The sequence below is a fragment of the Schistocerca gregaria genome, chromosome 9 (genome assembly GCF_023897955.1).
Source record: "Schistocerca gregaria isolate iqSchGreg1 chromosome 9, iqSchGreg1.2, whole genome shotgun sequence".
NCBI classification, from domain to species: domain Eukaryota; kingdom Metazoa; phylum Arthropoda; class Insecta; order Orthoptera; family Acrididae; genus Schistocerca; species Schistocerca gregaria.
The window spans coordinates 185,205,424-185,218,730 of NC_064928.1; the positions used below are offsets into that span (position 1 = coordinate 185,205,424).

Consider the following 13,307-nt stretch of genomic DNA (forward strand, 5'->3'; position numbering starts at 1 on the left):
AACAACCAGCTGCATAAGGAATGAATAAAATTAAAATGTTTGCCAGACCGTGACTCAAACAAGGATTTCCCACTTTACACGACCGGTCGCCTTACCGCTCTGGCCATCCGTATACAAATCACGGCCAGACCCAAACTTCCACATGTCGACGTTCGTGCGTCACAGCCTGTACTCATACAGACTATGTAATTCCTGTACAGGGGAGGAGACTTTTTTAATTAAAAGTGTTGTTATGAAGAACAATGCGCATGTCCGGAGGAACAGCGCAATGTTGTTCTTAACACATAGGCACCCAGGAGCTCCTCGACAGAACAGAAGGAGTGAGCCATGAGGAAACTCTATAGTTTAGACTTAAAAGTGTTTGGGCTACTGCTAAGATTTTTGAGTTCTTGTGGTAGCTTATTGAAAACGGATGCAGCAGAATACTTCACTCCTTTCTGCACAAGAGTCAAGGAAGTGCACTCCACATGCAGATTTGATTTCTGCATAGTATTAACTGAGTGAAAGCTGCTAACTCTTGGGAATAAACTAATATAGCTAACAACAAACGGCATTAAAGAAAATATATACTGTGAGGGCAATGTCAAAATTCCCAGACTATTGAATAGGGGTCGACAAGAGGTTTTCGAACTTACACCACACATAGCTCGAACAGCCCGTTTTTGAGCCAAAAATACCCTTTTTAAATCAGAAGAATTACCCCAAAAAATAATAGCATATGACATAAGCGTATGAAAATATGCGAAGTAGACTACTTTTCGTTTTGAAATGTCACTTATTTCAGATGCTGTTCTAATGGTAAATAAAGTGGCATTTAGTTTCTGAACAAGATCCTGAACATGGGCTTTCCACAACAGCTTACTATCTATCCGAACGCCTAGGAACTTGAACTGTTCCATCTCGCTTATAATATGCCCATTAAGTCTGATTAAAATATCAGTTCTTGTTGAATTGTGAGTTAGAAACTGTAAAAACTGAGTCTTACTGTGATTTAGCATCAAATTATTTTTCACAAGCTACGAACTTATTTCATGAACTACATTATTTGATAATGTTTCAATATTAAACACAAGATCCTTCACTACCAAGCTGGTGTCATCAGCAAACAGAAATATTTTTGAATCGCCTGTAATACTGGAAGGCATATCATTTATATAAATAAGAAATAGCAGTGGCCCCAGCACCGACCCTTGAGGAACGCCCCACTTAATAGTGCCCCATTGGGACTGAACATCACTACCACTCTCAATATTGCGGAGAATTACCTTCTGCTTTCTGTTCATAAAGTAAGAGGCGAACCAATTGTAAGCTACTCCCCTTACTCCATAATGGTCCAACTTCTGCAGTAATATTTTGTGGTCAACACAGTCAAAAGCCTTTGTTAAATCAAAGAAAACACCTAATGTTCACAACCTTTTATTTAATCCGTCCAAAACCTCACAGAGAATATAGCATTTTCAGTTGTTAAGCCACTTCTAAAACCAAACTGTACATTTGACAGCAAATTATGCGAATTTAAATGCTCCAGTAACCTTGTATATACAACCTTCTCGATAACTTTAGAAAACACCTATGGCATAGAAATAGGTCTATAATTGTCAATATTATCCCTGTCTCCCTTTTCATAAAGTGGCTTCACTACCAAGTACTTTAATCGGTCAGGAAACCGACCACTCCTAAAGGAAAAGTTACAGATATGGCTAAGTACTGGGCTTACATACATGGAACAATACTTCAGTATTCTGCTAGATACCCCGTCATATCCATGAGAGTTCTTGGTCTTTAGTGATTTAATTATTAACTCAATTTCCCTCTTGTCAGTATCATGGAGGAGCATTTCAGGTAACAGTCTCGGAACACTTTTTTCTACGAGCGCTATATGATTCCCTGTTGGGACTAGGTTTCTATTTAGTTCACCTGCTATATTCAGAAAGTGATTATTAAATACTGTACATATATGCGACTTATCAGTAACATGGACATTCCCATTACGCACTGATTCTATATCCTCTACCTGTCTCTGCAGACCAGCCACTTCCTTTACGACTAACCATATGGTTTTAATTTTATCCTGAGACTTAGCTATTCTATCTGCATGCCACATACTTTTTGCCTTCCTAATAACTTTTTTAAGCACCTTACAATACTGTTTGTAATGGGCTGCTGCATTTAGATTGTGACTGTTTCTAACGTTTTGATATCTTGTCACTCTTGTTCCTTGATGAGGTTTACAAATGTCTCTACAGCAACTGAATCTGCTTTCCTAAACAGCTGATGACTATATTTAACACATGATGCAGCACAAAAATCTTTTAGAGTTAAAATTTGTGCATCATGATCTGAAAGGCCATTCACCTTTTTGCTAACAGAATGCCCTTCTAGTAATGAGGAATGAACAAAAATATTGTCTATGGCTGTTCAACTGCTCTCTTGCACTCTCGTTGGAAAGAATATGGTTTGCATAAGATTATAGGAATTAAGGAGTTCTACCAGCATCCTTTTCCTTGTACAATCACTTATACAATTAATATTGAAGTCACCACATTTAACTAACTTTTTGTATTTCCTATAAAGTGAACCAAGAACCTCCTCTAGCTTTAGCAAAAATGTTGTGAAATCAGTGTCTGGGGATCTATAAATAACAACAGTAAGAAGTTTAGCTCCACTAAATTTAACCACACCTGCACAACATTCAAACACATTTTCAGTGCAGTACTTTGAAACATCAATTGACTCAAATGGGATACTGGTTTTCACATACATGGCTACTCTCCCCACACCGCAAAGAGCTCCTAGAAAAGCTGCCAGCCAACCTGTATCCTGGTAAAGGAAGCCTCTGCATTATCTCTTTATTTAAGAAGTGTATTTATAGTTCAGGGAGACCTGAGAAACTGAGGAAGATGGCTAGTTACTATTGAAAGTGGTCACAAAATAACTATTTTACATTGAGAAATCTTGGTTTCTAATACTATAGAATAACCTTTAGATATTGTCTGAGCAGAGACATGTTCTAGTCCACACCTCAGACTACTGAATTTTAACTGAAATATTGGACACTCAGCCCCACATAGGAACGCATGCCGTACTATATGACAACATGTCGAAAACCTAAGCATTGCACAAGACATTTATTTCACAGTTGGCACCAGTGCAATCTCTGGCTGCAGTTGGCACCGCTATACCTGTGCAGTTGGCACTGCTACACCTGTGCCAGTCCGTTAGTTTTCAAAGAGCCGATCACATTCCTAGTGGAAACAACAGTGGATATTATCAAGAGGACAGATTTTTACGGAGGATTAACCTGACGACGGCAAAAAAACAAAAAACTAAACCTTGAGATTTTCTTACAGCAAACGAAACTTAACGTAATCAAAGCTCTCAAAATCCATGTCAACTGTTACAAAAGAAAGGCAGTGTTCAAAAATGTTAATTTGAGTTGCAATTGTGTTCCATAATTCTACAATGAACTGACAACACTGACAGGTGCCAGTAACTCTGTGAGCTTCCTCAAAAATCGTATTCATGACCCCTTCTGCAAAACAAATGCTGCAGACACTATCCTCCCCCAAAGTCATATTTCATGAATTGTTTAATCTTTTAACTTTCTTCTTTCAAATTTCGAGATAAGGTTATTCCACCATTGCCATCTGCTATATCTCGCAGCCTCTTAGAAGAGAAGAACGGGATGATCGTTCGAAAATCACAGTAACTAGCTGAAGTCATTACAATGTATAAATAAAGCAGCATTTTGAAAAGAAGTCATCCAGTATTTTTATTTTCTAACCAATCACAAAATATTCAGTTTTCTTCTTTCTGTACAAAGATATTTTGTGGTCAGAACTACACAATATGGAATTTGCCTACAGTGTCTTACTAGTACTGACCTGTTCCAACTAGCTGTTCCCGGACACAGGCACATAGTTACACCTCTGGCGTAGTAATCCTGGGCGGCATCCACGAAGTTGTAATCGGCCTGCAATCAAGTGCGAGGAAGAAACAAACTGCAATGAAATATAAAAATGACTGCTTGCTAAGTGTCGCAGCTGCAGGTGTAAATGAAAACTCTCACGCTACTGAGAATGGAGGTCTCTCCTTCAGGTGAAAAAGGAAGAGCACTGATAACCTTTGTCCTTTGGCATGACCTATCCTTCTGCTGCCCCCCCCTCCCCCCCCTTTTCAGGGTGATTACTCAAACTTCTGTAGCCATCGTTTTTCTGTACCCAAAAATGTAACCTTTACTAGAAAAACACGGTAGATTGATAGCCAACATGTAATCCAAATAACCAGTTATCTAATGCATGACAGTACTGCTTAAAATTCCATCATGTCGTTATTGAATATGCAGGTGTCCTGTAGTTTAACAATTCTTAAAACCTCCTTACAGTCACCATTCAGCATGCATGGAGTAATATCTTGTAGTCGCCTACAGTAATCGGTACAGAATGTTTGCAGTCGCGCCACAGGGACATAGTCACAAACAGTCAAGTCTCAGCAAATCACTAGAATAGAGTCAGAATAATTATTATAAACTGGCATTCATATATTTAGGATACACTCAGTGGAGACTAAGTACAGTGCTGGCCTTAACAAACTATGAAAACTGAGACAAACTTATCTAGGTACTAGCAATAGGAAGAACCGACTGGTTGAAAACGAAACTGTTTATTTCGGTTCTGAATACACTATATACTTCTATATTTGTTTGGTCTCAGACATAGCAGTAATGCTAACATTTATGTTTAAAAAAAACTTTATTTACAACAATTTGTATTTATAATATTTAAATTGCTTTGAGAGACTGTGTTATGGAAAATTGGAACAGTGATGAGTGCTATTTTAGTAACAATATTACAAAAACAAGCAACAAACACATGGCTTAAGAATTGGTACGGCTTGACTGAGAGAAGAATGTACATGTTGCCATGTGGTGTGCACTATTGGATATTACCCATGCTCGTGCAATGTGAGAGACTTGCCTCATATGGTCTACACAGTACTTTCTCAATGATGTCATCAGACACTGCCTGTATTACAGAATGGCACCATCGCTACTCTGGAAGTGCTTTATGGAGTGTGGTGTCAAAAGATTATGAAAGGTAGGAGACACTAACAATGTACAGCATCATATAAGGAGAAAACTTAAGACTTAACAATTCATTCATAGTTTACAATAAAACTAGAAAGTGAACGATCTGTTACTTGTGTCTACATAATATGCCTTTATCTGCTTGTAGCTTTTGAAAACAGAGAAATTAACATGAAAAATAGATTTCTTCGATCTATGTTTTCACCCTTTAGCGCTGACTTTTCATAATGCCCAAATAATGGTATGATTCTTGATTATAACATGATTTTTGAACTGAGTTTCATAAAAATTAAAATCATCAGGATAATGCTGTGATTTTTTGTAGTATTCAGCCACTTATCACTTTTCCAGCAAAGGAGCAAATTGTGGATGGACTAAGTTTTCTTTTATTTGCCTATTTCATTTAATATTTTGAATCTATTTGTCTTGAAACTAAGGGAGTCAAAATTTTTCAATCTTTGTTCAATTTCTATGTTTAGTACAGGAAATAAAAGGAATAAAATACCATAAACTAGTTATTTCATAAATCAGTTATTTTGATTGCTTTTAACACTCAGATTAAACTAACGTTGGCAGACAGGGAAGGAGGAACAATATACGGAAAACTGGTTGTTTCGGTGACAACTGCTATCCCTACACTAGGTACACATAATTATTCTGAAAATACACATTCAGTAAATACAATTTGAACATTTACTGGGTACCTCAGTTATCTAAAATTGTGCCAAGCACCTAACCCAATTGATTCTTTTCATACTCTGCTTTCCTTCCACTCCCCTGTAGCAGATGACTGTATGAACCAGGCGGTGTGCTATTTTTCATTCCCATATTCAATGGGAGCAAAATAACTGATGATGGTCGAAGTAGAGAGGATATAAAATGTAGACTGGCAATGGCAAGGAAAGCATTTCTGAATAAGAGAAATTTGTTAACATCGAATATAGATTTATGTATGAGGAAGTCGTTTCTGAAAGTATTTGTAAGGAGTGTAGCCATGTATGGAAATGAAACATGGATGATAAATAGTTTGGACAAGAAGAGAATAGAAGCTTTCGAAATGTGGTGCTACAGAAGAATGCTGAAGATTAGATGGGTAGATCACATAACTAATGAGGAAGTACTGAATAGGATTGGGGAGAAGAGAAGTTTGTGGCACAACTTGACCAGAAGAAGGGATCGGTTGGTAGGACATGTTCTGAGGCATCAAGGGATCACCAATTTAGCATTGGAGGGCAGCGTGGAGGGTAAAAATTGTCGAGGGAGACCAAGAGATGACTACACTACGCAGATTCAGAAGGATGTAGGTTGCAGTGGGTACTGGGAGATGAATAGGCTTGCACAGGATAGAGTAGCATGGAAAGCTGCATCAAACCAGTCTCAGGACTGAAGACCACAACAACAACATTCAATCACTCACTCCAATAGGGTCACAGTGAAGCAGGGAATGTTCTTATGGGTGCAAGATTTCATCCTTATCAGTCTCTTTATCAATTATCACAATACAATACCGAGTAAATAATGTTTGCATGTTAGTTTCAGAGTAGCACAGAGTGGCCCACCTAATATTTTTCGTTCGATGTTTTGCCCAACAGACATGTGGGTCTCTCGGGCACGGCCCACTGCATTCGGCGCAGCTGCCTGCCAGCCCGTTACTTTAGGCTGCCTCGCCCCATTGCAGTCCACTGCACAGGGTGGGCAGCATGGCAACTCGGGTAACCCTAGGTAGATGGATGATGTGCCACACTACCGAGGAGGTTCACGTGCCTCACCAATAGTTAATGAGCACACACATTCCGCCCTCACTGAAGGATGTTTTTATTCACAGATGTTAGATAGGTTTTAAATGGGCATAATGAATGATAATGACTTCATGCATTACTTTTGTTAACATGATACTCAATGTTATTTCGTCCATATTAGATCTTTTGAACTCTTCAACCATTAATGGTAGTTGGTGAATGACACAACAAGCCATAAATACTTTTTAAATGTTTTGTTTTAGTACCATAACTGGTTTTGGGCTACCATGTATGCCTTCAAATGGCTAATATTTTTTGTTCGATGTTTTGCCCAACAGCATGTCGTCTGCTCCACACTGCACAAGAATATTTGAGTTGTTTTGCTAACAAAAATATGCTGAAGTGGTTGCATTTCTTTAATATATTAAATTAATTGTTATATATAATTAAAATAGTTGTGTTCTCTTACATAAGTTCCAGTAGATGGCTATTTCTTTTGTTGCGGTCCATGTGGTTTCCTAGTTTGAAGTATACGTTGTGGAATTCAATACAGCACACATATTGTAAAAAGAATTCAACATATACATCAAGTTAGAAAACCATATGGACCACAACAAAACAAATCTAGTGTATCAGACCTCGGCCTAAGAAAAGTTTTAACCATTTGAAAAATCTTCCTTTGTTTCGATTTTATGAGGAAGGGGGGGGCTCATACTTTGCATCAATGTAGATAAATGAATATTTTAAGTTCAAAAAATTAAGGGTATAAAATAAAATAATAATCAATAAAAAATTTGAAAACAGAAAATAAAACAATATCCTCCTGCAGGCTTGTGACCTTAACACAGTGGGCTATACTGGACTTGTTCAACCATACCACGCAGGTAACCATAGTGGAGCCAGACTAACAACACCCAACTCGAGCAACACAGTTTGAAAGACAATAAAAAAACCTATACCGAACGAGTCATTGCCCGAGTCAACAAAAATCTACACCTGCTGCTGAGCTACGGCAATCTGTCAAAATTATGGCAGAGTCAAAACTGAGAACCAGAATGAAAAATGTTCCTATCACAGAATAAATAGGCAAGTATATTCTGGGCGGAGTTAGGGATGTAATAGCTTTTTGCCTTCGTTATTTCCAACATCGGGAGACCTTACGTCTGGAGAACACCAAAAGAAGCTAAAATCCTGATTGTTTGATTCCAATAGTTAAGCGTGGAGGTGGGAGTGTGACGATGTGGGCAGCCATATCATTATATCCTGCTGATCCCATCATCACTCTCAAAGTCCGTGTTACAGCCAACAATTATGTCAACGTTTTAGGTGATCAGGTGCACCCCATGATTCAAATGTTCCCAACCATGATGCCATATTTCAGGATGATAATGCACCCATTCACACAGCCAGGACAGACAGTACAATAGTGGTATCAGGAGCATCCAACTGAACTGCAGTGTCTTCCCTGGCCAGCACAGTCCCCGGACTATAACTTTATCCAACCCTTGAGGGTAGTATTGGAGCACAGACTCCAGAGCAGATTTCCACCTCCCTCACCACTACAGGAGTTAGAAGAGGTTATGATCGAAGAGTGGCATAACATTCCACTGAAGACTATACAATCATTATATGACAGTATTCCTAGAAGAATCACAGGTGTATTACGGGCAAGTGGGGGTCCAACCCCTTTATTAATACACCATTCCAAAGTAAGTACACATTATTTTGCCTATCCCTGTACACCTCTTAGGCCTTTACCACTTTCTGCAACATGCCGCAACATGGATGTGGGATACTTTTCCGGAAGTCACTCCACTGTCAGGTAATGTCCAAACAAGATCCAAAAAAGCTTCACCCCCTATGGTTCCATACAACCTTAGGTCTCATCCACACATAGCCACACATTTATCGACAGTTATCTCCTGAGCAGGTTTAGGAATGATTTTCTAACACACACACACACACACACACACACACACACACACACACACACACACACACACACACAGAGAGAGAGAGAGAGAGAGAGAGGGAGAGATGGTGAAAAATGTGCGAAATGCCACTCGACACTTTAGAACAAATATAAATTTTTAGCACATAGTAAATAAAATTAACTTTTCTCCCCACCGCCATTCGCTATGGGCTTAAATACCATCCAAATTGAACTTTTTAAGATTTACTTCATGCTGTTTAGTTCTATTTTCATGATTGAATAATTTTGATTTCACTTCCCTTTTCTTTGTCACACTATCCTTTCTGTGTAATTCAAGTTTAGTTTCCGCACTCATTTTCTGTGTTATGAAAGAATGAAGTCGCTCCGCTCCTCTCCACTAAGCACTGCTCTGCTCGCTGCTTCTCAGAGCAGTCACCAGCCTATAGGCCACAGCACACCTGTGTTCGCACACAGCACTGCTCGGCCCTCGGGGTAAGTCACAGACTCGCTTCATCCGAGACTGTTAAAATATGGTGTGGCCACAGTTTGCTGCCAGGGTCTCTGTGGACGACAATTGCTCAGACAGCAATTAATTTTATTTTTCTGTTTGCAATATAAAACTATAATGTCTCAAAACGTTATTTCAATTTTATTTATGTACATCTAAAAACGACATTGTATGCCAAAACTTCTGACTCAACTATTTAAAAAGATTAATTTTTCTTCTAAACACTCTACACAAGACCTTGCACAGTACAAATATTGCCGATTGGTCTGTCGTCTCTGACGATCACACAGAGGGAGAGCATTCTTTATCTAAGGAAAATTGAGTTAGTTGGATTCAATTGTATAGTTCAGTCCTGTGGCCCAAAGTACCTTTTTCTAATGATCAGAAAATAATTAATTAGCGTGTCTAACAATATAGAAGAAATTATTTCATAAGGTGGTAGTAGTAGTAGTAGTAGTAGTAGTAGTAGTAGTAGTAGCAAGGAGGGGAGGGGAGGGGGGGGGGGGGGAGGCCAGTTCCATTTGTGACTTTAAATACGTTGTGCTTCCTGTTCTCAAATATTGCAGTATATGAGTTATCTGGTGTAAGATGCCATAATTGATCTCAGACTCCATAGGTAGAACAGCAATAAGGGCACTGCAATTGAGAACTGTGTGTGTGTGTGTGTGTGTGTGTGTGTGTGTGTGTGTTTTTCCACCATATCCCACTTCATGTTTCACACTTTTGATGAAGCTGGACTTTCTAATGTAATCTACAGTTACCGAAAACGACAAATCTGAGTAGAGTCAATACTACTAAAACAAAAGAAACTATGGCCAAGAGGCAAGCACAGTCTGCTGCTGAGACGCACGCTCGTGTCAGAATTGTGCTGACACTGTGAGTACTCGTTCATGTATGAGTGAGGTAAATACATCAAATCATCACCTCTTTCAGTGTACCAGTACTTCAAGAATAATAATGGACAAATTCTTCATTTTTCAGGCCACAGTGTCAGTAGCTGCTAGATAAATAGTTTATCAATTCTGGCGCCATACATAAAATTGCTGCTGATATGTGCTCCTTTTCTGAGTCCTCCTTTATTCCAGTCCCGCAACATGTGTTTAGTCTTATTCATCACATTGTGACTAGTGGGGATGTGACTGTGTGGACGGTTTTCATCTTTTTCTCACTTTCAGTCAGGATTTGATTTGATGCCTATGGGCTTCATAGGAATTTTCACCTTTGGCACTATGTTGTACATAAAAAATAAAATCCAGAGTCTAGGACATAATTCGGATGAAATGTGTAAGCATGCAATGCATCCCTCTGTAAGCTACAAACAGGAGGTGGAATACCTACCCCGAAAGGCTTTAAGCAAATGAGATGCGACAACACAATGCTAAGAAATTGCCCTTAAGCAGTTGCACACACAGTTACCACTACAAATATAATACCCCTAGCTATTAGTGCCAAGATCCACTCCTCTTTTATGCACATACTAATCAAATGCGAAAATTGAAACGTGATGAGACAAGGCCGAGAATGGAGTTTACTAGTTCTGTAGAGCAGTACTTTTCGGTTGGTGGAGTAGGGATGGGAATAACTGACCGGTTAAAATTGATCCAGTATTTTAGTTCTGAATAGACAATACTTTTCAGTATTTATTTGGTCTCGGTTATAGGAAGTGTTTTTTTTTCTTTTTTAACTAATTAACAAGTAAAAAATCGAAACATCAGGTAGCCTTGGTAGCAGTGCTATACTTTTTCATTTTTAAATAAACCTTTTAGAAATGTGGAACTTTTATTCATAAAATTTGCACTGCTTTGAAATTTTCTGTTTTTATAGGAAATGGGAAAAGCAATTAAAAAAAAAAAAAAATTATGCGGACAGAAACGAGCAACAAAGACAAAGCTTAAGAATTGTCACAGCATTGCTAAGACAATAGTGAACCTGTTAGCATGTGGTGTGACCTATTAGATTGTCTGCATGTACATGCACTGTCCACGACTTACCACTTCAGTCTGTATGATTGTTTCTCACAGTCTTTGTCAAGTGTGTCGTGTATGAGAATGCTATCAACCCTAGCCTGGAAATATTTTACGAAGTGATGTCAATGAAGTACAGTGCTTCATTTGCTTCAAAAGACTAAACATTTGTCTGCCTTTTCTATAAAATAATAAGAGAAAGCAAAAAAAAAAAAAAAAAAAAAAAAAAAAAAAAAAAAAAAAAAAAAAAAGTAGTAAGTAGCTGATCTGTGTCTATGTAATATGCCTTTATCTGCTTGTAGCCTTTGAACATGGACAAATCAACAAGAAAATTAGAGTTCTCCAACTTTTCACCCTTTAGCATAGACTATTCGTAATGTCGAAAAGTATTATGATCCTTGATTACAACATAATTTTTGAGCAGAGTTTCAAAAAAATTAGAATCAATAAGGGAATAATGATGATTCTTTCTAGTATTCAACCGCTTATCGCTTTCTGAGAAAAACGGCAAATGATGAGAGACACAAGTTTTCCCTAACTCGCTTATTTAATTTAATGTTTTGATTCTGTGTATCTCCAAAATGAATCAAACATTTTTCAATCTTTGTTCGATTTCTCGATTTATTACAGGAAATAATAGGAATAAAAAACTGAAAGTAAGTTATTTCAGAAACTGGTTATTTTGAGGGGTTATAACAGTCAGCTCAATGATATCCCTACAGTGGAGTGGCAGGGAGTGAGGGAGAGAACTCATACCTGGAAGCCATACTGCACGAGTACCACATTGGAAGGCAGTGCCGGTGCGGGCGGCTGCAGTGAGTTGGCACACAGCATGAGGGTGACAGAGGGCGGTAGTGACAGCAGGTGCCACAGCTGACGCGCCGCCCCCTCCCGGTCACCCCCGCACGTCCCCTCATTGGCTGGCGGCAGCAGCAGGCTGCACAGCTTGGGCCCAACGTGGACGTACCTGCAAACCCCGTGACGTTCAACACCCGGCACAGCTTTTGCCCGGTACGGTGATTCTTTTCCAAAGTTCTAGTAACTACCACAAATTCAAGATTCACTATTTGTTACTGTTAAGATGAAGTACAATTCTAAAGAATATTCCTGAGCCAGATGCTCTCTTCCTTTTGTATCATTGGCTGATAACAAGAAAGTCACTGATTTTGCTGATCCTCATCAAAAATAAAAGTTCTCATCATTAAAATCAAGCTTCTCAATCTTGGGGGTAGGGAAGAGGGAAGGAGGCAGATAATCTACAAATCTGGAGGAAAGAAATAGAAAACAAGGTGGCACAAGAAATGACAAAATTGTGTTCGTCAACACCGAAAAAGGGTTCGATTTCAGAATGGACGATGCTGTTATGTACAAGAGATGAAAGAGAACATCAATACAAAGCAAAATGGCAGTCACATTCCTAAATCTGCCATAAAAAAATTCAATTCTTTTGCCAGTCATACCTGGGCAAAGAGCTTCAAACGTAAACATTCAACAAGACGGCAAAAAATTCACTAAATTCGTCAGCAAAATTGATGTTGCCACTCTGGAACAAACAGTGGCAACAGCTTCAACTATTATTATATAATTAACACTGGCTACACTGGATTTATATGAGGATAAGTCAATTATTATCCGCAAATTAGTTATAAAATTTTATTGTAATCAAAGAGGAAACTTAAAAGAACATCATTTATCGAAATAGTCTCCTTGCGTTTCAACACACTTGGTCCATCGTTGTACAAGCTTCCTGATGCCCTCATAAAAGTAGGTTCTGGGTTCAGCTGTGAGCCGGGAATGCACTGCTTCTTTCACAGCTTTGTCCGAGGCAAATTAATGGCCCCTTAATGCTTGTTTGAGTGGACCAAATAAGTGATAGCCAGAAGGGGCAAGATTGGGACTATATGGAAGATGATCTAGTACTTCAAATCTGAGTTTCTGGAGCATTTCAGCAGTGGGGGCAACTGTATGCGGACAGGCATTGTCATGCAACAACACAACACCTTTTGACAGCAATCCTCTCGGTTTGCTTAGAATTGCAGGTTTTAGCCTGGTGATAGGCATCTCACTGTAATGTATA

The 13,307-nt window shown here is 38.7% G+C and overlaps 1 protein-coding gene across 2 annotated transcripts in view; it reads right to left on the bottom strand.

Annotated features, from left to right (window-relative positions):
- LOC126291775 (uncharacterized) overlaps positions 1-13,307 on the bottom strand; it is a 133,398-nt gene that overhangs the window by 49,431 nt on the left and 70,660 nt on the right. For both annotated transcript variants that reach the window (XM_049985464.1, XM_049985463.1), the window contains exons 13-14: positions 11,987-12,197; positions 3,885-3,973 (exon numbers count right to left, since the gene is read on the bottom strand). In XM_049985464.1, coding sequence (XP_049841421.1) covers positions 3,885-3,973; positions 11,987-12,197 — 300 coding nt within the window. The remainder of the gene's footprint in view (positions 1-3,884; positions 3,974-11,986; positions 12,198-13,307) is intronic.